Source organism: Lepeophtheirus salmonis, chromosome 4 (genome assembly GCF_016086655.4).
Source record: "Lepeophtheirus salmonis chromosome 4, UVic_Lsal_1.4, whole genome shotgun sequence".
Taxonomy (NCBI): domain Eukaryota; kingdom Metazoa; phylum Arthropoda; class Copepoda; order Siphonostomatoida; family Caligidae; genus Lepeophtheirus; species Lepeophtheirus salmonis.
The window spans coordinates 49,682,849-49,708,700 of record NC_052134.2 but is presented as its reverse complement, the minus strand read 5'-3'; the positions used below and the strand labels follow the sequence as shown (position 1 = coordinate 49,708,700).

At 32.4% G+C, this 25,852-nt stretch overlaps 1 protein-coding gene across 2 annotated transcripts in view; it reads right to left on the bottom strand.

Annotated features, from left to right (window-relative positions):
- Positions 1 to 829: 829 nt before the first annotated feature.
- LOC121116129 (uncoordinated protein 58) overlaps positions 830 to 25,852 on the bottom strand; it is a 194,543-nt gene continuing 169,520 nt past the window's right edge. For both annotated transcript variants that reach the window (XM_071888008.1, XM_040710358.2), the window contains 4 exons: positions 17,778 to 18,129; positions 15,346 to 15,702; positions 1,815 to 2,235; positions 830 to 1,715 (listed from right to left, as the gene is read on the bottom strand). In XM_071888008.1, the coding sequence (XP_071744109.1) occupies positions 1,544 to 1,715; positions 1,815 to 2,235; positions 15,346 to 15,702; positions 17,778 to 18,066 (1,239 nt within the window). In that variant the 5' untranslated portion in view covers positions 18,067 to 18,129 and the 3' untranslated portion in view covers positions 830 to 1,543. The remainder of the gene's footprint in view (positions 1,716 to 1,814; positions 2,236 to 15,345; positions 15,703 to 17,777; positions 18,130 to 25,852) is intronic.

The following is a 25,852-nucleotide window of genomic DNA, read 5'->3' as shown; positions in this document are numbered from 1 at the left end:
CTGTTTCAAAAAATGTTATATTATAAATTTAATTTTTTAAATTTTTTTTTCAAAATATTTTGTTTGGAAACAGTTGTGGATTTTACAAATTTTTCTAGAAAAAATTTAATTTTTGCATAATAACCATGGTTTTTTGAATTTTTTTTTTTGCAAAAAATGAAAATTTTTGTGAATAGTTGTAGATTTTTGAAAGAAATTCAAATTGTATATTTAAACTGTGCTTTTTTGGTTTCGAATTCTATACATTAAGTCGATCTCCCATTTTTTTTTTTTGGGATTTCAAATATTATCCCAAAATGAAAAGTTGCTTAATATACCACGAATATTAAAAGCTTTATAATTGTACAAAGTTCTTATGAGTAGGCCAAAAGGAGCTTCTCATCAGAAAGGATGTTTTTCACTACAACTGGTTTCGTCTCTAGATAGTATTAGAACTCATTGACTAAGCCTTTTTTATTATTATTTAATCATTAATGTCCTTTCTTCTCCTACCTAAATAATTAATCTGATCGAACTAAAACAGTTAAGTTCGAACCGATAATAGAAAAACATAAAAAGGCAACGAAAATGTTGGAGTCAAAATTACAGGTCAAAATATAAATCATTTAATATCGAATATTCCAATATTCTGCATCAAAGTTTTTAATTGCCTTTATAAAAGTTGTATCTTACTTGAAGAGTTCCAATAGATTTTCTATTTCTGAAATATTTAAAAAAAAGTATTGACATTGATGAATTCTGATTCTTAATATTTATAAAGACGCTAAAAAGTTATCTTAGTTCCTTAAGACATCCATGAAAGGATTCTCTTAATTCAGTTAATTCTTCCTAGGTATTTATTCCAGTAATAGAAAAATAAAAAAAATAACATTTAGTTGGTCAAAGAAAGTAAAGAGAAAAAAGAGTACACATTCCATGAAAAGAGTATTCCTTGATATAACCAATAAAAAGTCAATACAATATTTGGTATATATAATATTAATAAAAATGAAAGATCGAGTAACGTGAATCACATATCAAAAGCATTCCCTTCACTTGGTGGCTCATCCTCAAACGTCACCATTTTCTCCTTCATCCTTAGACTCCCAGGATCATCGAGTGTTCGTTTATTAGAGGACAAATTCTTTAGTTTTTCAATAACCGGCCTCACATCTGCTCCACTCCGTATATCGTCCAACATTTTAGAGGCAATCACAGGGTCTAAAGAGCGTAGATCCAAGTCACTCAAGTCTATAGCACTCAGATCTAAGGCCATGCTTAAACGGAAGTCATTGGGAGTCAAAGGAGGAGGTGGGGGAAGGACTGAGGGGAGATTGCTCGTGAAAGTTCTTGGAGTAAAGTACTCGAGAGAGGAGGTTGAATCCGCGACTGAGACGGGTGGATTCTTTGGCCGTCTTTGAAGGCTGGAAGATGATGAATGGGACTCAATGTCTCTGCGAATGAGGCCAATAGAGGAGGAAGATGAGTGTGTAAAATTCTCGAATGGCCGGGATTCGGTGAGATTAGATGTAGATTCTGGGTCCGCTCTTTGAATTCCTGATTGTCATCTGTCCTCCAAATTCCAGAGCATTAATCGGCTTGGAAGGGTAATGTGATACACTGTGGAAATTAAGGCAAGGCCCAGGAGTAAGTAAAAAGCACACAAAATGACAAAAATGGGTTCATGTTCCACGTGACTTCCACTATAGAGTCCAATGGTACAAAGGACTGCAAAACTGTAATTAAATGAAATATATTTTTATACAGAAATATTATAAAAGATTGATTAAGTATTGAAATAGTTATTAAAAACTCCTAGACTCAAGTATTCTCACCTAAAAAATATCCCATCAAACAGCGTCCAAGATTGTTCTGTCCAGGCAAAAACAATGGCGCCGAAAAGAACGTAGAGAGTAATAATGATTAGTATGGCTATCCCCAAGGGTAGAATCCGCTTTCGACGTCTCTGTACTTCTCCATCCATTAGAGAGCAATTGGAGCAATAATTTTGAGCAAGAGAGACATTGCTTCGAGTGATGGAGACTTCACTAGCACTGAGATCCTCATCACGAGAGGATGAATCTTGTCCTCGACAATGACAACATCTCCGCATTTTCTCATATATTCGACGAAAAGTTCGAGCAAATCCAGAGCCAACGACATTCAGGTAAATAAGTAATAAAGGAAATCCACAAATCACGAGGAAAATGGCCGCTAATTTTCCCAGGAAGCTCTTTGGACTACGCTGAGTTGATCCTGTCATATTATTAAAAAAAATTAATAACTCATTTTGTCAAAGTTATTCAATTTTAAAATTCATTTACACATACTATAAAATCCTTCAAATCAAGAAATTTGTCATACGTATTTAGATATATGTCAGCTGATTTATATATTTTCATGTACAAGTACTTTTTGACACATTTACATGAATATAATTTACCTTTTTCTTTGTTCAACTTCTGACATTTTTAAATATCTTATTTTAAAAAAAGAGAGACCTATTTGAATTTTATATCACTTATGTCTCTTGGTAAAGACTTATGAATATTTAAAGAAAAGCTTACTCACTATGCAAATATAATTCATTTTTTTGTTTTACATATTTATGTATTTAGATTTGGAGGGCTATAAAATAAAGCAAATTCGAATATAAATATATTTTCACCCACAGGGATATTGTCATATGTATACTTCTATAATATCATTCCTTTCTAAAAAAAAATATAAACTGACTCTATAAAAACATGGTGCTTTTCATAAAACATTACCCCCCCCCCCACCCCCCACCACTTTTGTCACTCTATAAAAAAGATGGAGTACTTTTTCATAAAACATTACATCAATGATTGTACCCGCATGGCTCAGTTTATATCCATATTATTTTTTGAAAAAATCTTTAAAAAAGGACTATATGATTTTAACTAATGGTAGATAGATTCCTCCAGAAGATTTTCAGAAGGTAAGGGGGTTGACTTAAATTTGGTATATGGTATCATTGATAGTAGTCTCACTTAAAAATAAAATATTAGATCTGTAACGCAATCTAACTCTAAGTTCTGAGGTCTTAGAGATAAAGAAATTAGTATTAGTATTAAAATTGATTTTGCCTTTGAATTTTTTAATCAAAATATACTTTTTTTAATACTATCCAAATCATTAAGTAGATGGAAAAATGATGGTACTATGCCCCACAATTTTAATTCATAAATACTATCTAAATTTCAATATATAATGAGTACGAATGAGCAACAATAATAATTAACAAAATTAGTATATTAAGAAATATTAAAATAAACAAACACAACAATGATTCCAATAAAAGAAGTGCTAATCAATTCTCCATTAATAATAATCATTGGATATGATTGATTATTTATATTGCAAAAGACTCATAGAATGACAAACGAGCATAATATGAGGCAAGCGCTTAACTCCATCATTATCTCAAGAGAAAATAACTATTCAATTAGCTTTATAGTAATGCTGAGGACATATTTTTATTAAAAAGTTCATAGGGGACATAAATTCGAAGCAGAAAATAAACAATCATTTATCATTTATTTATATATGAGGCAAAATGTTCTAAGGCAAAAAGGTTGAAGTCAAAATGTACAGAGCCCAAATAGTTGAAGAAAAAAATGCTGGGCAAAGGGTCCTTCGATGTAAACGATGTATGACAGATTTTGTTAAAGGAACATAATATTTAGCACGCTATTAAATATGTAGTTTGTGCCTACCTACTTGTCTAAATTAGGAGGAAAAGGGCAAAAATGAATCTAAAAATGTTGCTTTCCATGCAATCTCGACACCTTGTTCCTTCATGGCAATTGGGAAAACCTGTTGCATGTTTTGTTGATAGTTAAGGTAATGGCTTTCTGTCTAGTGCTACATGTCAGAGAGGATTTTCCTGTATGAACCGTTTGAAAATAAACTACCGCACAAGTCTTCTGGCTGAAAGCCTGAATGAAATTGTGCACATGTCCATTAATGGGGAGTCCTTTTGTCCAGAATAAGCATTTCATTTTTGGATGTTGAGCACATATATGACGACAGCAAACACAGAGAGTAGGAGACTGTGACAAAAGAAATAACAACTATTAAACTATTAAAAGAACATATAAGTATAAAGTGTAACCATACGATCATGAATCTCGGAAAGTAACTCTGAGGACTCCTATTGGAGGATCGACATCGATAATTGAGGATCGACATCGGAGTAACTTCAGGCAATGTCCTTGCTCGCTAGGTTGTTGAACGTTTGCTTGTTTCTTTGATGTCACAACTGTTCACTGTTGATTCCGGGCATCTTTTATTTTACATATTAAAAATGCATACGTTTTACAACTCGAATGATGAGTATAGCAAACATATACATTTTTGTAGTACTACCCGAATGTATATGTTTTTTTATTTTCCAAAACTATTATCATTATTCTACAAGAGCAATATTTATTATTTGTAAATTCAAAATTGTATTCTGTCAGTTTTGATACAATAAATAAAAATGTAGTCATATTAATAAAATCTTACAGACGTTTCGCATGTAGCATAAAGCGTATAATAAGGGTGCACTGTATAGAGTGCTCCCTGATGTATATCATATACCTACATATTTTTGATCTAAGATATAATAATGTAGTCATATTAATAAAATCTCACAGACGTTTTGCATGTAGCATAAAGCGTGTACACAGGGTGCACTGCATAGAGTGCTCCCTGATGTATATCATATACCTACATATTTTTTATCTAAGATATAATAATGTAGTCATATTAAAGAAATCTAGCCGGCGTTTTTCCATGTGGCATAAAGTTTGATTAGCTAAGGCTAAGTCAGGTAGCGTTCTAGAGACTAAAGTACTCTCTGGCCCATGAGTCATATTAATTTATTTTCTCAAACTGTAATTATTATTCTTTTTACTCCAGCTAACAGAATTACTTCTACAATTTTTTAAAAATCTTTACATCTAACTAAAAAAAATACGATATTACACTTTGAGGGATTAGCCAATAAGAAGCTAAATGAAAAGAGGGGCAAAGAGTCTATGTATAGACACTCAATGAATTTATATTATTACTCATAGTAATATACAATACTCTGTACATTTACTTATTGATTTAAAGATATTTTGTACTTATAATAATTTCATTTTTTCAAATAAGAAAGAGAAAAAAAAAAGAAAACTCTATTTGCTCCATTACTTAAATAGACTCCAAAGTGTATGTGCATTAGGGTGGAGCAAATTTTAGAAAATCTCGTCATTTTGGGTGTTAGACTAAGAGCTTTCAATATGTTCATTTTGCTCTAAACATATTATTGGCAAATTTTGAACCGTTTTGAAAAATATTTAGGATTTATACTTTTTTTTTTTTAGAAACAATTGTGTTTCTGTTAAAATATCAGCTATATACTACACATTATAAGTTTTTGATAAAAATAACAAATTTAGTACAATAAATTTTCTATCAAACATATTTGATAAGCTTTTATTAAAAACTTTTAATTCTCTTACGAAAACAACGATAGTTTTAATTAAATTAATCATAGCTTTCCGCTTATCTAATTTTTCTTCAAATATAGGTCTGAAAAAAGGTAGTCAAGGTCATCCAAATTTCCATTTTTTTTTTGTTTACCGACGTAAAAAATATACATTCTCCTAAAATTTTGGTATAAGCATATCACACAAATTGTTTAACTGTGATTAGTGTTGTGGAGGTCCTTATTTATTCGGTCTAGTCAAGCCTAAGGACTGTTCCTATTGGCCCTTAAGACTGTCAATCCTTGGGACCGATCTGTAACTGTGGGTCCTTGCAATGTTTCCAAAAAAAAATCGATGGTTGATTACGCCAAATAATGATGAGATATTTATTAAGATCATTGCACATATCTTGCAAAAAAGATTACTATTTTCATTATAAAGTAATAAAAGACGAACATTAATGGAAAAATCCCCGTCAATGACGTCACGAGTGAACAATATTACTTTCTTTAAGGACTTACATGTGAAACTGGACTGGAACGCAGTCCTTGTTCCTAAATATGGACCACTACAATACTAACTGTGATAGGCTAAGCTAAAAATACTGATTGGTTAGAATTTATTTAACAACAGTTATTTCTGTTTTGAGCAGATAAATACAAATTTTTGATGAAAATTTGGAGAATATGTTTGATAGCAATTCTATTTTTCTATATTTGCTATTTTAATATAAAAGCTGTATTGTGTAGTATCTAGATTATATATTGAAACAAAAACACAGTTGCTTCTAAAACATAGAGTAAATTTACAAACTTTATGGCCGTTGAGATATCTCTAAATATATTTTAAAACATTTCAATACTTGCAAATGCTATTTCAAGACCAACAAAAACATTTTTAAAATCCAAAAATAAGCATCACCTTAACGTACATACATCTAAATACATAGTGAATTTATTGGTTCAAAATATTTGTTTTGTAATTCTATGAGAGTAAATAAAGGATCTCCCTCTTATATGTTTTGATTTTTTGGAATTTGTATTTATATAGTCGTATTGATTTAGTCCCTTATAACAATTGAAATGAGACTTTTTCTATGAATCCCGGAGGATCTGACAAATTGGCCTTCATCAATAGATGAAAATTAAATTCTAGAGTTGTAAATTCAAAATAACTTGTCGCACTGTTTTGACACTCAGTTCATTTTCTTCAATTAAGTTGTCCAGCTCAGAAAAGATATAGAGCCTCTCACTCGCCCTGACGTGCGCTCAGGTTTCTTCTTGAATGCGCAGATTTTGTCATTCATTGCCCCCTTGCCTTGTTGTCACCTTGCAGTGCCAGATACAGTCCATTTAATTTTTCAAATATTCAAGACAAATAGGCCAGCCTTGTTTTCCATGTAGGGTCATTGAGGTGGGATAGCGAGCTGGGATCCATGCTCCATCAGAAAACGCCTCACCTCGTCACTCAGTTTATACAGGTGTTGAGCACATTTCCCCACGAGAGCCATCGGACTTCAATATGGAAGAGCATTTCCTCATGCTCTGATCCTAGTTCAATACAGAGAAAGATAAACAGTCTCGTATTAAGTAGACGTGTTTTTAAACCCAGTGTTGAGAAAATGTTTAAAGTCTGGTTTAAGCGTTTTGCTGGTAAGCAAGTCCTTGTACATCATGCAGTGTGTGAAACTGACATGCGGCGCCACTTAGAAAACTCTTGCTTTCAGTCCTTTATTTTCCCCCAGTATCACTCCAGCCGCGTCTGTACAAACACCGATACAATTTTCCTAATAGAGTCATAATTTGCTGTCAAGCTTTTTAAAAATGTCCTGTAAATAAATTATTTTCTACATTATATATGTTGAAATATTGAAGTCCTATACTTTTTCTAAAAAAACAGAATCTCCATATATATCAAATTACTTTATTTTGTTCCTTGGCTTGTCTCCAAATCATGGCAAATATAAACAATTTAATAATTGAAGGTTTTCCCCACAGCAAAAACAAGGTTGTGTGATTTCAATCGCCATGCTTCATACCTCTTTATTATAACACAGATTTATCACACTAGGGCCAGGAATCAAGTCTAGTCTATTTTTTTTTTTACAAATTCCTTTACTCTGTTCCTTTGAGATTGCATAGTTTTTAGATCTGGTAGCTTTTTGTAGATCTATTGAACTTTCTCCAATTACAGACAATGAACAGTTTAAATTTTCAATTTCAGTGCTCTTCTCAAACACTGCGCCATCTGTAGAAGAATTGTCCCTTGCTGTGACATATAAAGCTATGTCAAAGCTAATAATTTCCTGTTCGTCATTATTTTTTATTTGGGGAAGCTTTTTCCTACATCAGAGCAAAGCTTGTTGTCAGGCATTAGTAACGAAGGAAATGATCTGAACAGAGGCTCTGAGGCTTTTCCAAGAACATATCCATAATATTTTGAATGTGTATGTTTGTGGGATTTTCACAATATTTGCCAAAATATATTTTTTTTCCCCCAAGACATAAGATTTTATTTTAACAAATTTTTCACTTTATATTAATCTCCATAATGCTCTACTTTTTATTAAGTTTCTAAGACGTGTGAGTATATATGTCACCGACAAAAAATGCAAATAAATATCAACTAGAAAATACAAGTATCTCTATTATTTTCAAATTATTTAAATCACACTGTACATCCAACATCCGCATGATAAAACAGGATAGAACAAGGAAAAACTAGTCAAGTATGTGTATACGGTACAATCATACGAGTAGAAAAACAGAAGTATACTTATAAGTATGTTATTAAAAAACTTTAAGAATTAATATATTTAAATCACTTAAAAAACAACAAAAAATAACATTACGCAATTTACTGTAATGATCTTTTCCAGTAATAGTCCTGAATGCAGGTGATCCCATAAATATCCCACGCTATTTTTTTTGTAAACACATAGAGTGTGAAGACTAAAAAAATCGAATCTTCTTCGAAGGCGTCTAGCTTCAGTTCTAAAAGTCTGACAATTTTTTACTTGATGCTATTTGAAAGAGCTTACAAAAACCTACAATGTGATGTTTGTTTTATTTTTGTGAGATCAAAAATGGTTGAGCAAATAGCAAAAAGGCAGAGGATGTGCGATCTCTGACAAGAAGATCTTCACAGTGGACACTGTTTTGAACAGGAAAAATGATCTCTTCTTAGATAAATTAAGAGCTCAGGTAGAGGGAACCTTCAGGACCAAATATCCAGCTCAGGCCCTCGGCTTCGTCGCATCCGACGGCAGCAAGATGCCTCCCTACTTCTTCAAAACCAGCGAGAAAGCCAACATGGACTACACCTACAAGGTCTTCAGGTGCTATGTCATGCCCCAGGATAACTATGTGTTTACCCATGACGGCGCCCTAGCACACACGTCCAAGAAGGTGCAGCATTTCCGCAGAGAGAATATGGCTGCCTTTTGATTGTCAGACTTATGACCTTCGTCCTCACCCGACGTGAAACTCCTGGACTTCGCTGGTTGGGGCATTTTTGAGGACAAGACGAACAAGACTTCTCACTTGAATGTGTATGTCCCGAAGGCCATGATCATGGAGGAATGGAACAAGAACTTGTCCTCGGCCAGTTGTGCTTCTGTTCCTCCCTATATTTAAGCTATTATTCAGAATGGAGGGGAACATATTGAATAAAAAATCTACAAAATTGTTGAATTACTAACTTTTGACTGAAAAGTTAGCTATAAAAATGGTATAAAATAAAATATGTAAAAGTGAAAACGGCCTTTAAAATTTTCGAATTTTTAAGTTGTCACCCTGTATAATATGAGTTGGTTAAAATTCTTATAAAAAAACTGGCAAAATCCAGTTTGAAGCTTGGCTTGGGCACCATTTTTTATATTTCTCAATAGTGTTTTAATCGTATTTTTTGCATATATGCCATTGTTATATTAAAGATGAGTTAAAGATCTTACTCTTGAAAGTATTTTAATGAAAAAATGCAATCAGTTTTTTCTAATGGACTGATGTCTTAATTAAGTTCAACGGTCTTTCGAAGGGGACCAAAGATTAAGGGACTCTTAATAGTTAAAAGGGCCCTTGCACCGCCATAACTCTAAAATTTCACACATTTATTTGTTGGGATAAACACCCTGACTAAAAAAGTAAGTAGTTTCTTAATCAAAATATGTGTATGATATACATCATGGTGCACTAGATATAGTGCACCCAGTGACTTTTTTTCATATATTCAGACATTTATACAGACAGTGATACAAACTTTTCTTTATTAATAGTGATATCAAGAGAGATCCACAAGAAATTGTATTCTGTCCTCATGGAAACGCAGCATAGGTATTTAGAATATGTTGGTATGTAAGGAGAGACAAAACCAAAATCAATATGGCACTTCTGACAATTTGAAGAATGTTTTGGACGAGAGAAGCTAAGCTGTCAGGACGCATCAATAGATTGACTACTAGTAGTGAGGTTCATATGAACAATCCTTTCCCTAAATTCTTTTGTTTGTCTTCAATCAAACCCTGAAATACTTTTATAAATATGTGAAAAAAGTAATTGTTGTTATGTTTACAAAGAAAATTATATCTTTTGTGACTTGTCATCACAAAAGCAAGCTAAAATGGGCTTTTACAAAATTGAGCGAGGATTATATTTATATTCGTCAAGGAATAGTTACTTTGTATCAAAAAATTATTATCATTAATTTTTCATGTGTGCCGAAAATTTCACATGAGTAATTGATAGATGTAATTTAAAGTTCCATATGGGGGCAATATACGTCTTATAAATTAAATAAAGATGATATAGTATAATTACAATTCTTGCATATCTTGTGTCATCCCATAAATGTGAATACACACCCTATAACTGACTCAAATATGTCAATAAAATATTGGGTTCTATATTAAAAATAGGTTAGGAAAAGAGTAAATTCGTACTCTTGATTTCCATCCAATTTAATACAAGTATGGTCTGTTCTGTTGAACAATTTATTGTCAACAAGAATTCAACTTGTATATTGTCCTTCTCGTAGAAACCCCTATTCTCTATTGGGAAAAAAACACTTGGAATGCCAATTTTTGCATCCCTCAATGGAGACCAAATTTCTACTTCCAAGCGCGTTGGCCATATACAGGAACAGGTGGTAGTCATTTGGTGGCAGATCCGGTCTGTAGGGTGGATGCATCTAAACTTCCCATCCGAGCTCATTGATCTTCTGGCGCCTCGTCAAAGATGTCTGCGACCATGCGTTGTCTTGAATCTGTCTCGTTGTCTCATGTTCACCAATCCTGACCACTTTTGTTGGATTTCCAGCAACACACACTCAAGTTGGTCACAGTAGAGGGCTGCATCGAGTGAAACAATAAATCGCTCGAACCACTGTTGTACAGCACAAACTGAAATAGTATCGGGACCGTATACCAAATTTTCTTGGCCCCTTTCGACTTGTTTTTTCCTTTCAGGTAGACAAAAATGTAAAATTTGCTGAATGTATTCATTTGAGACCTCCATACTTGACGCGTAATAATTCACAACTGAACCGGGCAATCGCAGTACTGTTGCAAAAGTGTTTGTAGTATACACTCACACCTTTACAACACTTTATCGTATGATTTGATGCGATCAATAATAAACAAGAAATATTTAGTTAAAAAAAGGGTGGGAAATATGGAATTACTTTATCCCCAAACTAATATATTATATGAAGTAAATGAATAATTTGGGATTGTATAGATATTTTTTTTCAAGATTTTATTTATGTTGACACTCAATGTATACTAAAGATCTACTAATATAATAATTGTACATTCATTCAATTTTTTCTTTAGGAGAATCCTACATAAGTAATGCTTCCTTCAATTGACGACCCCTCTACAAAATAATATTAGTAGTCGGATTAATCCCCTATTCTCCTTCCCCCTCAAAAAGAGTCTCATAGACATTGTCAATATATAATTTACTGCCTCTTTATTTTTACTTAAAGTCTTATTTATGTTACTACTTTAAAAATAAAAATAAATAAAAGACTTCATTTATTTATATATATATTTTTTTTTACACGCTAATCGCTTTTTGTTTTATCCTTTTGTTGAAAAGGGGTCAATTTAAAAGAAGGAAAAAAATAAACCCATTGACTTTTTCAAACAATGACAATTTATTAAGGCTTTATGTCTACGGAAAGGCCTGTAGGTGTAAAAAAAAAGGTATTTAATTGTTTCATAATGTTGAGTCTCCTTTATGTAGTAATTCATTGAATGAAAAGTTGACTGCAAGTTTGAAAAATACCTTGAGACAAAGTTTTTAACAATTTATACAATTATACAAATGACTATACATTAACAAAAATGATGCTCAATGAAGTATATAAAGTGTGTGTAAGCAAATCGTACTGCGCCAATAAGAACCAAGTCTGAGTGGATATATAAGTCTTATAACCAACGAATTAGATAGCGTAGAACCATGATTTAATTATTATTGGAAAGATACATTTAATATAATTCAACTATTCATAATACAATCCTTGATAACTTAAGACAAACCAAGCTGGAAGTTCAGGCAGGCCCGGTTGACCTTGTGCGGATCTAGCTTTGACATTGTACTGTTTCTGGGTTTGCATATTTAATTTACATTACTTGGTAGATGGAGTAGACCAAGGAAAAAATTAGGCCTTAGTACAATGACACTACACCGGTTCACAAGGCCAAAAAGAAGGAGGATGCAATGAACACAAAATTCCCTCACTTTTGGAGCCAGAATTTGTGGTCTGAAATAAAACATGTAAATATACCCATACAATTACTTGGAGAGGGTTGCACATGAGGCCTGTGCCAAGTATCATTCGTCTGTGGAGGCCCTGAAGAAATCCATTACCTATTATACGATAGCAAAGCTGAATCCGTATGAGATCACCCAGACCTGCCAAATCATACGGCGTCGTGTGACTGTGATAACCTAAGATCTCATTATGAATAATTAAATGGTATTCAATGTAGCTTAAAAATAATTTAAAAAAAAAAAATGGTACTAACCTCATGGGTAACCCCAGGATGATCCAGATAAATTGGCAAAATATTTAAATACTTATAAAAACCAAAAAAATAAGCTTATAAAGATTTTCCCAATTTATTTGGACCATCTTGTATATAGTTGCAATAGATATTGGATTTCATAATTTAAAAAAAAAATCGAAATATGTCATCTTTCATACGCTTTATTAATGGTTGTGATACTTCAAAAAACAACGCCAATGGAAGCAAAAAAGGCAACGTATTGTAGATCTTCTCCACGCCCATCACTCTGTAAAGGAGGTTACCAAAATTTCAAATTGCTCTGTTGTACTTGTCCATAAGATCAAGAGGCTCATTAAAAGCGGACAGAGCCTCACTAAGAAGACATGCAATGGGAAACACAATAAGATTGTCATTAAAGACTTCCTAAACGGTGTAACCTTTGAAAATGAAGGCAAGGAGTGGAAAGAAGGGGATAAAAGAGATGGTGAATCCCTGATTAGATGCCAACAATCCCTAAGGGGATTACTGTTGACAAATAGACTCAGCACCTGGCCATAAGTCCATAACAACTCAAGCTTAGTGCAAGGAAAATCTCACCGATTTCTGGCCTCCTCATCACCTAACTACTCGCCACTTAACTATGGAATATAGGGCTACGTAGAGAGCAAAGCATACAACGTTCCCACCCGCAATGTTGATTTTTTTAAAGGCCTCTGTTAAGAAGCAGTGGGCTGATGGGTCATTAAGGTATGCAAGGCTTGGGGTCAGTCCCAAGCTCTTGGGGCTGCAGTAGGAGGACATATTGAGAAGCAATTGTTTATACTATAAATTTTAATTGTATTACAAAAATTCTCCTGATATTATGTTCTTGATTTAAATGCTACCATAAAAAACTGTACGTTTTGTCTACATAAGACTTTGCTTTGGATACTTGAACTTTTACAAATCATAAGAAAACATCTGAGGGATTTTCCTGATCTTAAAAAGCATATACTATTGCTTAATACTTTTTTTTCTTTTTTTAATTTAAAGTTTCTATGATGAATGGACCTTCAGAACACTGATTAGGAAAAAAGAGCCAAAAAAATATCGACTGTTGACAACAAAATAAAATACATATTTTGTTGTCCTTTTAAGCTTGGACCAGTTCTCAAGTATACTTGAGCAAAGGTTTCATAGTAGGAAAGAATTGGCTAACCCCCAACTGATTTTCAGAGATGAGGCTGCGATTAACAACAAAGCTGAACGATTTGTATAATGTTATTATAACAATAACTTTATAATAACTTGTACCTGGTTATGTTATCATATTAATCACATTGGGTTATTCATTGTTCTGGCATCAGTAAAAAATGTAACCTTAATTTGGATTCTATTTTGTTCCAGTCTGAACTACGAATAAAATGCTCCTAAAATTCAAGAGGAGTATCCATTTAATTTTGGTTTTGGATCTGAATTTCAGAAAATATGGATCCGTCTTATCTTTAGTAACTACTCAAAGTTCGCAAAGGCGTTGGGCTTTTTTTAGAATGAAAAAATTTAGAAAGTATTTTTTTATACTAAAGACTTAAAGCTTTTCCTTAAATTTTAGATTGTTAATTTTTCAGAAAAGACTAAATTTGAACAGATATGAATTTGAAAAAAAAGGAAAATTGATTTCCTTTGACCCCTATGATTCAGCATAACTTCAGAGTACTATAACACCTATATTATTAATGGAACACTAAATAAAATATATTTGTATCGTATGAATTGACCGTCTTAAGGAATTAAAATATTAGTTTTTTCTTGATTTATGAATTTTTCATAATCAGATTTATAATTAATACAAAATGTCTTTATATTCCTTAAAACATTTATAACACAATGGGGCATTATCGTTGTTTACTTATATGAGTTTAAAAACTGAGCAGCAGAGAGTGATGCCATCTTGCGGTAAATCAATTTAACTATACAAATGATTATATTATCTCATATAAACTATAGTTGTATTATGTCGTTACCTTTATTTTATCACGCAATCTTCCCTCTAAATAATACCAGAAAGGTCCCTCAGTAAGTTAATAGTTAGCCAAATATGTCAATCATATCAACTATTATTTATCTCTAAAGTACTCCCAATCTATCTTAATCATTTTATTTCTTCACCTGCGTATATGATAGCCAAAATTTCTTGATGTAAATAATAAAATGGCTAATATATATATACAATGAGGGATGAACAATGATTTGTATTCCTGTTTGTATGGAAATGAAGCAGAAGTATATAATAATTTATTATTTCGTTTATTTATCATACAGAGTAAGTTTATGATATAGCCATGACGTATCAAGTCAGACGAGGGAATCGCGACCTGACAAACAAATTCATTGGGTATTTTTTTGTTAGAAAGGTTGCTTCCTTGCAAGTTACTAACATAGAGGGCGCTGATAAACTTCTTCTGAGTATACAATACTTTTTTTAAACAAGAAGCTACAGACATGTCACATTGTGGTGAATATATTTTTTTAGTTTGTTCATTCTCTTTTATTTAATTTTCTCCAAAATTTCATAGCAATAAAACCAACAGAAAAAATAGTTGGTTAAAAAAAAAAAAGAATATATAGTTTACGTTTCATGTATTTCTTGAACCAACCCACAAACGAATATTTGTAGGTTAACTTCACCATATAATGAGTAATTAGTATATAAAATAGTATTTTAAATTATTTTTTACTTCTTATATAATATAAAAAATGTATTTAAATTGACATTATTTATTATTTTCTAACTCATCCCCAAATTTCCCAGGATTGCAAAAAATTTAAAAAATGGTTTCTCATGATCTCGATTAATTACAATTTCCCGTGATACAAGAGGCCAAAATAACTTACCCACTGTCGTTATAAGACTCAACGAATATAAAAAAGCAGAAGAGAAAGTCCAAGGACCATCCTCTATCCCTGAATCATGCAATGAGGATGATGACGAATCCATCTTGTCATTCAACTCCCGTATTCTATCCTTTGCTGTTCCTCCAACACGGAGTAGTTCCTCTTGAAACTTGATGATCTCTCTATTTGCAAGAGTCGTCCAATTTTCTTTATAGAGAATGTTTAGCTCCTCCGTGATTTTCCATAGTTTTTCAACCGTTTGTTGACGCAGAACATGGACGGACTCGCCTTGAACCCCTAGACTCATTACACCTCCTCTATCAGTCTCTTCTGAATTGCGGTTGTGAGACGAGAACTCTGTAAGGAAGAATAATGAAATAGTAAAATATGTAAAAAGTTGTGGAAATAGTTTTAAGATAGATTCTCCTCCCAAGTGCCAATTTAAGCGAAGGGGAGGGGGGATCTGGCGGTAAAGATGCATGTGTGAGTCCTTTCTTTCTTTTCTTATTTAGACTTTCTAAGAAAATAAATGGGAGGTTTTTTTTTTCAAATTACCTTTTTTTGAATATTCTAATTTTTTTCTTTTGCTAAAGTCCAAAACAATATTTTGATCGAACTCAGGCCCCTTAAAAGACAATAATCTAGGAAGAGCGTGTTGAATAAATTTTTGGCTAGCAAAGAGTTCTAGAAAAATCAGGAAAACCATTGAGGCTGTTCGTTGGCCGTATACACAGTCAATTTTCAATATATTTTATTATTTATAATCAAAATGTGTTGGGTATAGTTTACCAATTTCTCTAAATTGAAGACAGTCTAATCAGAATGTTGAAATACAATAATCCAAACCTTTTATCAATAAGGGAAAAAAATTTGCTAAGTGATTTTTGAGAATTTTGGAGGTCCCTCCACCCTCAAACACCAATACTCCATTATAGAGGAATTCACTACCTCTCCACTTGATAAGTCCTTCCTTCTTCTTTCAAGATCTCCAGAATTGGTAATCGCTCGAATAACTCGAAAGAGTAGAGCTCCATCTTCTCCTAATCGCTTGGCAAAAAAATATTCTATTTGTTTGACGTAGTACTTACTTGTCATTAAAAGATTGTCATTATTGAATTTCAACTCACCGGTTATTTTTGAGATATAAAGATAAAATATGGCCCAATGGCCTGATTTTCTACGCGATGGCTTATTTTTCATCAATACCTATTCACACTCAATAATCTATTGATTAAAGCCAAATAGTTTGAGCATCTGGGGATGATCCCTTTAATAATAAAATAGCAAATAACGTAGAGCCAATATCCTACTCGTAATCCTTCTAAACTAACTTTTTATGTAATGTACAGAGTGGGGAACCAAAACTTGCAATAGCATGACTTCAGGACAATAAATATGATTTTATTGATTTATAAGATAAGAAAACCCAAAACCAATTTGTGATCTGTTTAATTTAAATATTTAGCTATATTTTTCTTTCAATATGTCCACCTTTACATGCAATAGCAGACTCAACACGCCGGCCAAGAGATTGACCGTTCATGACGATGAAACTCGTGTCCATGGTGGACCACGTTCTTATTATGGCAGGTCGGAGCAAATCTAAATTTGGATGCGAGATGCTGCAAACATTCTTCTCCAAGACACCCCAAACTGCAAAGTCCTGGGGGTACATCGAGGTTCAGAAGTTATTCTTGCCTGCAGGGGGCTGTTATAGACTTATTAATCTTTTAAGCAGTCTGGATGGAAATGCCAACGGTCTCTACAGCCTTTTTACCAATGACACCAACGCGGAGGAGATGGGACGGGCGTTACTTTTTTCGTTATATCTCCGACATTTTTATACCTACTGACATGTGATCAAAACCAAGCTTGTTTATTTTTGTTTCAGCTGTCATTTTGGCTGTGTATTGAAACCTCATAATTAAAAATAACGGAGATAAAGTTGTATTTCAGTGCTAATGAATTTTTTGGCTTCCCATTTTGTATTATACACAAACTTCCAATGATTCGGCCAAGTTTAGAGGATATGCCGATCAGACTAGAGAGGAAAGTAATCTTAGTACCACTTTAATTATATTTCTAAAGGATGCATTTTTTATATAGTTTGTTGAAGATAAATTGCGTTTCCTATTTAATTCAAGATGTGTATATACAAAGTTCCCTTATCGTTCCTCCATATAAATAAGATAGATTATATTAAAAGTCTATTTCCATAATAGAGATAGTTAGTTATGTGACTAGAATCACAAATTTGCACAAACATATTACACCCCCCTCCCCTTCTTGAACTCCTTTATTGAGTAAATTACAACTATAAAACATTTATGAGCCATAGATTATAGCAATAATAGTTAAATAAAAAGTACATCATCAAACATTACGTAGCCATAAAAAGTTTGTAACAATTATTAATAAATATTCAATATTACCATTTGGTCCACCCTCAAGACTGAAGAAAACAGCGGCTCCACAAAGGATATACACAAAGAGTAGACAGAATATCCCCATACCATTAAAAACCACAGAGGTAAGGGCCTCATAGCATTTACCCGCCTTGTTTCGTCGAGGTTGCAATATTGTCTTTTTCTTTGACTCATTTGAACCTTCAAGGATTTGAAATTCATAGTTGTCCACTGCTCCTCCTGGTGGGTCACTTCGATCAAGTACGACCATATCCGTTCGATCTCCGCCACTTCCTCCTCCATAGGGTCTAAACATTTTTCGGTTAAAAAAAGCCTTGATTGAAAATTACTGCATCGATACGAATGTGATCTTTTTCATCTGTAAGAGAAAAATACAAAATTTAAAAATACAATTTTAACATCTTTTTTTACGTAGTTAGTCAACTGGGGTAAAAAGTTTCCCCAAATATTAAACGAATTATATTTTAAAATATATATATCTTAATAACTTTGCGGTATCAACAAAATATAATTTGTTGTTATTATAGCTAAAACATTATAAATATTTTTTATAAAATATTGTATACTTTATACGAAATTTAGGTGGCAGAAATGTACTTATTTATTTTTATCATGTTTAATATGATATTTAAAATAAAAGCCCATATGCCATTTGTACCAACACGTATACTTTAAATTAAAAAAAGGGGCAAAGAAATAGCACAGAAGGACTTAAAAGCCAAAAAATTCTTCAAAATTTGATTTAAAATTGCAAAATTTACAAATTATTCTAATAAATTGTGTTTTTACATGAGCAAAACGTAGCATTTTCGAAGGATGTTTCAGAAGAGTACTAAAAAGTTCTTTATTTTTAACACATTTGAATCAATTAGATAATATTTGGGTAACGGAAAATCCCAGTTCACTAACGAAGGATTATTGAATTTTTTATTAGAAAATATACTTAATCTAGCATCAGGTTTATATTAAATATGGGTATAGGAAAATTGCCCTCGAGAAAATTGTCATTGTGATAATATCCCATCATTTCCTAACAAAATCCCAATATCTCGGCCCAAAACTTGTTTTATGCAATGGAAGGACGAACAAGTTGTTTAAAAACAACCGTCACTACTTCAAAAACCATATAAGCCCCCTCCGCATACTTTGAATTGAACCCTTGCCCAATGGATAAATTGAGGCTACGCAATGACACAAAACAGGTCAAAAACAACCTCCCTCGTTTCACAAGACATATCGACCCTTGCCAAATGTTCATAAATAAACTTCGGGTCCATGGATTGGTTGAGGTAATGGAAAAGACAGCTTGTACCCATATGCACCTTCTGAATATTGCTCAATAAATTATGGGCCGACATATATTGTATATATGTTATTTTTGAGCTTCTCGTTGGAGGTGAGATCTGGAACTACCCAAGATATCCTCATAGGTTTCTCCCCACCCATATTTTGGGCAACACGCTATGTATATCTAAAAGCTACAACAAAGAGTGAATTAAATAATCTAAAATTATATAAGATACATTAAAAAATGTAAAAAATAACTCAAAATTATCAGCCATGGACTCGGGGTTCATTTTAAAGTATTTTGAGAGAACTTTAAGCTTTTATGAAGTTGCAGCAGTTGGTTTTTAACCTGCTTTGGTCTACCTGTCATTGCACAAAACATGTTTTATGCGATGAATTCTGAGTTTGATAGTGAATGATTAGAAATTTTTCCAGATTGGCAATTTTCTCCCGAGCAATTTTCTGTGCATGATTAAATACATATCTAAGCATATTTAGGGGCTTAGTTAAATATTGTTCTTAGTAAAAAAAGTGTTCAAATTTTGATAGAATATTTGACAAAATTACTAAAAGATTCAATTAAAATTCTCTGGATGTGAAATAGGAAATAAACATTATATTTTGGCAAGAAAATAAATAAATTAATAAATTTTCATTTTTGGCTTTTTTTTGCAAACTACTCACAAACTTTGTCTATTTTTTTTAACTTGTCCAAACATGTCCCTCTCCTGTCCCTATCTCAACCAGAACATAAATATCTTAGTAATCTAAAATAACTTTTTTTTAAATATAAATATACAGGCTTTTCATAATTATCTTCAGATTTATGAGTCAAACTAAATACATATTTTTTCTTGTAAATTAGGTAAGAAAATATATAAAAAAAACCCAAAAACTAGGGAATTTTTGTATCCTGTCAAATGTATTTCAGTCCATGTAATTACTATTGGCAAAAATGGTCCGAACTTGACGGAGTCAGAAGTTCTAAAAATTATTTTTGAATATACTCGGGATTTATGGAAGCTAAACGTCTTTGAAATAAATCATGAGGTTGTCTTACGAGTTGGGATTCGCCCCCTCCCCCCTCCCCCATGTAGTATCATAGTCGAAAAAAATATAATTTTAGTGAAAGTTTATAGGGTATTTATCTTGTGATATTAAAAATATATTAAAAGAAACGACTGATGTTCGACATCCACCACGCTTTTAATATTGACGTCATAGGAGATGAGTGTTTACATGTTTTGTCAAAATATGTTTCTCTTACCCAGCTGTCATTACGATACATTAAATTGAAAATTCCAGCAATAATGACGTCATATACTATGAGTGGTTGCATATTTTGTCAAAATCTGCTTGTCTTGCCAGCAGTCGGTAATATACATCAGATTGAAAATTCTAGCAAGCCGAATTACATTATGATCTAACCTTGTATGTCTATTAACCTTGGAAATCATAGCACTCGCCATGGTTTTATTAGAGGTTTTTGGTGCTCCTTACAGACGTTAGAATCCAAATGTCTCTAAATTAAAAAGTTCAGTGTTTCAAGATCTGGGCTCTGTGTGATGAATGATTCATTGGTCCAGAAGAGGGGCCTTCTGAGCATATTGCTACATTAATACACGTCACAAAAATATGTTTTAAGTCATCCCTGACCTCCAAGCGCTTAGACACTCTGTAGATATTCCTTTAAGAGGCTCCAGTCTACTTAGAAATCCCCTCTTTAGGGAATCCTGCGGAGAGGATTATGGGAAGGTGGCAAGATAATCATATAATTAAATGTCTATATTCTGTGTTTCTATTCCAAAACACCTTACGTACGGAAATTGATTCAATTTGTTATTGTCTGAAGGCGCTGAGGTGGACAATTATTTGTTGGCAATAATAGGATGGGGAAAAATTAATTTCGTATTTTTCTCTTTATTTTAATACTTTATAAGAAGTGTTACAATCATCCGATTTAAGCCAAGTATACCCCGTTCTATTCGATAACATGTTGCAAACGAGAGTCCAAATTCACAATGCCTTTCTTCTGGAAGCCCTTGTTTCTATTGACAAAAACTTGGAGAACCACTTTTAAATTGCCTCTATTGAGGCCAAATTCGTAGCCCCAAATTCGTTGGTCATAGACAGTAAGAGGTGGTAGTAACTTGGTGCTAAGTCTGGACTGTAGGGTGGGCACTTAAGAACTTTCAATCCAAGCTCCTGGAGCTTCTGGCATTGTCTTGTTGTCTCTTATGCATTAATGCTGTCTGCTCTTGTTCGATTGCCAGCTTCAAACGGACGAGTTGTTCACAGTATAGTGTGTAATGGAGCATAAAATTAATCACTTGTGTATTGGCCCTGTATAAATCCCAGATTTTCTTTGTCGCTTTGGGCGCGTTTTTCTCTTTCCGGTAGTAAAAATGTAAAATGTAGCAAAATTCTTCCTTTGAGACCTATGTAATCGACGCACGATAATTCACGAGCCAAGTGATCACTATACTAAAAGCGTTTGTAGTATACATTCACACCTTTACAATACTTTATCGTATGATTCGATTTGACCAATAATGAACAAGTTATACTTAGTTTCAAAAAAGGGGCAGAAAATACCGAATTACGTTCTCCCAATGTAATATATAACGAACCCCTTGGCACAGGAGTGCAACAATCTCAACTCTTTTTTTTTTATTACTCTGCAATACTTTAATGAAATACAACATTTACATTATTTTCATACAGCTAACAATTACTTCAAAAAGTAAGTATTTTAAATCTTTTAAACAGTTGCCCAGTAATATTTGATTCTATAATGAGATGATTGTCAAAACGATACTTTTTGCAAAAGAAAATGAAGTATAACTTATATGAAAACGTATTTAAAATGGGAAAAATTAGGATTTATATTTTGCATCAGCTATATGCTTTCTATAATAAAGCTTAACACCTTGGAAATCATTAAATAATAATGAACATTTAACTCAGAACAGAGATTTGTTTATACTGAATTTTTTAAAATTTGTTCAAAAAATCCTGTAGACGCCCTGAAACAGGTTTGGCAAATAAGCCTTTTTTTAAAGCAGTTTACCTTTGAAAAATGAGATTTGTCCTAAATTTCAATAAATTTATTTTTAATAGTTTTGTTTCATTAAGCAAGGATATTTAATTTATTGGCTTCTCTGCCCATTAAAATATTTTAAGTGGTAAAAAAGCCAATTATATTAAAAATCGCCGGGGTAGAAGAACGCAAAAATTATACCACTGACATAATATAAGTTCAAAAACCGTTGGTCGACCATTTATCATATTTTTATGAGAAAAAATCTAATTATTAGACTTATATAATCAAATTTATACCTGCATAAAAAAATGACTTTGAAAGTCATAAATCACAGCTTTTATTAAATTATTTAATTCGAGTAAAGAAATCATAGCTCGCATTGAGACTACGGATCTAGTAAACTTTATCGACCCCTCATTGCCGAAAGCTTCTACGTAGGGCCACATTTTGCCAACCTCATACTTTGTCGTGTGCTATTTTGCATAACAGAAATTTTGCTAAACGCACACTTTGCCCAAAAAAATATCTAATAGTTATATCTGATTATGATTCTTACTACTATGCTAATCACTTCTCTAGAAGACTACTAAATTGGCAATCAATTCTTGATAATTATAGAGTCTGGATTGATCAGGATTAACCAAGTCATACAAGCTCCCAAACATTTGATCCGAACAATTGATTTATTCACATGATCCATTGAGTCTTAATCATTGATTGGTTGACTCCTTCTCTTCATTCTCAACCATTTTTCTATTTTTAATTAATTTATATATTGGTCGGTAGTCATGATTTTTGTCACAACTGTTTTAGCAGTGGTTCGAGTCAACTGTTGAAGCATCCTCATATTTAAAGAAAAAATCAATTATTAATTAATCATTGCAATTCGGGCAAAATAATTTATTATTTTATCTTTTAAAATATGTTTACATGAATTATATAGTATTTCAGCATTAATCATCATCTTCTAAACTTATTCACCCTCTCCCTGTTTAAAATAGAGGCCTGACTTTGTATACTCACTATTAAGGTGCGATCTCCTTTTCTAAAGTACTTTTTGGTGAGACTAAGTAAATCAAAAACTTGATAAACATTCAATTACTCAATTTTGCATAATGGATTAATATTCTAGTATTGGTTTTTTTATTATTAGAAAGCCTCACAAATCAACAAATGAAAACCAATATAATTATCCCTTGATTATGCATTACTTAATTTAGAATTATCGAGTTTTTCTGTTTGTATGCTTTTTACTTAGAACAAATCATAGTTTGTGTAATTATAGAAAAAGCTCTATACAAATACATAAATTATAGAGTGATTTGTAGAAAAATCTCAATCTCTTATTGACAGTTTAGTGGCAATTTATATTCAAAAGAAAACGTATCATACTTTCATGGTTAGGAATTATTAATAATGCCAAATGCTTTAGTAAACATATCTACAATACTTTTATTGACAATTTCAAAGGAATATAGTTTTGTCTTACTGTTTTTATATTTGAAAAAAAAAAAAAAAATATCGACTTAATTAGATTGAGTCGAGTCATTAAAAGTTACTGGAGTCGATACTTTAGCAAAAGAAAATATATACAGAGTGTCGACCCAAAACTTACACCATTACTTAACTACAATTTGATCCCTATTATTTTCAAATACGAGGTTTTATTACGCAACCATAATAATAAAGAAGTTTTGGTTTTGTCCCACGTCTCTAAGTGTCGGAGGTACAACAAAGAAGGAAACGGTTGGGCGGTCTCCTCCGTGACAGTGTAAGCATCATGAAGGCTGCAGAGTACCTTGACATCTCAATTCGGACTGCTTACAGCATCAAAAAGTATATTAAGGATGGGAAAGTTGTTGAAAGCCATGCAGACATGCCCCTTGCCAATTTGAAAATAGTATAAATCATTTATTGATTTTCCAGAGGATCCTGAAGCTTTTTAGAAAAAGCTTAAAGAGACGATCTATTTTTATAAGACAAAATACATTTTTGTAGGATTCAAATTTATGTATTTTGTATTTACAGATTAGCTAAAACTGTACAAAATACTAGATAAATAAATTTACTACCGTCCATTATACCTTTAATTTGACCCATTACAGTTTATTAGTAATATCGAAAGCTGTATTGAGATGACTCATTTTCCAGCAAATAGTGCAATAAAACAAAAAAAAAATTAAACTCAGTAAAAAACAAACAAACTTATCTACAATAAATATAAGTAATTTCAAATTGATTTTTCGTATTTAAGGAATAAAAATCCAGTATTTTAATAGGAATCCTAAAAAACACTGCTAGACTTCCGTGCATGTAAGTTTTTTTTTTTCAATCCGTAAATTGGAATTTTGTAAATTACCCACATTATACAAACGATTTACATCACTAGATATTATTGTAATCTCGCATGCATTTTTCATGTATGATCAAGCGTATACATGATATTAAACAAATAAGTTAGTATATATGTATAAATATCTATAAGAACACTATGAATAAAATCTTGTAGGCGTTTAGATCAACGAGCGTGTGTAGCTTTAGTTCACCCAGGTAGCGCTCTAGTGACTAAAGTACTCCCTGGCTTATCATATGATAAAGACGAAATTTATGACTGAGGATTTATTGGGGAGTTGTGTTCTATATTATTATGCATAGTTTGTCTAAACTCCGGTGACTAATAACTCTGGGCAATATCATGTACTTCCGTTCCGCATCTCACTAATAAAAACAACTTTTAAAAGAAAAACAAATCCATTTTCCGGCAATGTAATATGTAGTCACGAAACAGAGATTGAATTCCAATGATGCTTTCACGTCTCCTCATAAAAAAATGCAAATAACAGCATATAAACTTTTTTTATCTCTTTTTCTTTATTTGCTATTTATACCCCAACATAACTTTGTAGAGATAATTTTTCTTTGTGTGTTTGTGTTTACACTCATTTCTCCCCCTGTCTTTTGAATCCCTTTTTTGAAATATAAATGATATTAATAAAATTTAATATAATCTAAGCAATAAAATGTTTAGAATAACGACCATATATAAAAGAAAAGAAATTAGTTTATACGTAATTCTTTACGAATTAAAGGTTGGTTATTATGGGAAAATAGGTTGGTTTATGTAATTATGTATTTATTTATTTGTTATGATGGCTTTATTGCTTTTAATTAAGAAAAATGAATAAAAGGCTAATGTTTCAATCCCCAAATGTGAAGGATATAGTTGAACATATGATTGAACCAAGGAATATTATTATATAAGCACCGAGTGGTCCATTAGGATCTGACCACTTTGAATTTCAAACTTTGACAAGATATAATGTATTAATACAAAATAAAATTTTAACAAAATTAATACAATATATAGATGTCTGTCTGTCCAATCTTAATCATTAAAATACACGCTCTTAACGGCAATTATGGCTTCTACACGGCAGCCGAAGGGCTGGCAACCGGTGAGGATGTAGTCCTCTGGCATGGCGTCCAAGTACTGGCTAGCAGTGGATTTGAGGGCCTTGGTGTATGGGCGATGTATACTGCAGGCCTTCCTTTCAACATTCACCCAAAAGCTATAGTCAAGGTGCTTGGCATCAAACCTGTAGGGGTTGGGGGAAAAAGTGTCAAAAAGAGTTCAAAAGAACTCAAAAGACTCATTCAAAAGAGTCTGGCAGCAGAGGTTATGGGTTTCTTTCATTGTTGGTGCCAAAAGTGGCCTCTCCACCCTCACAAGGACCTTTCTACCCATTTTTTT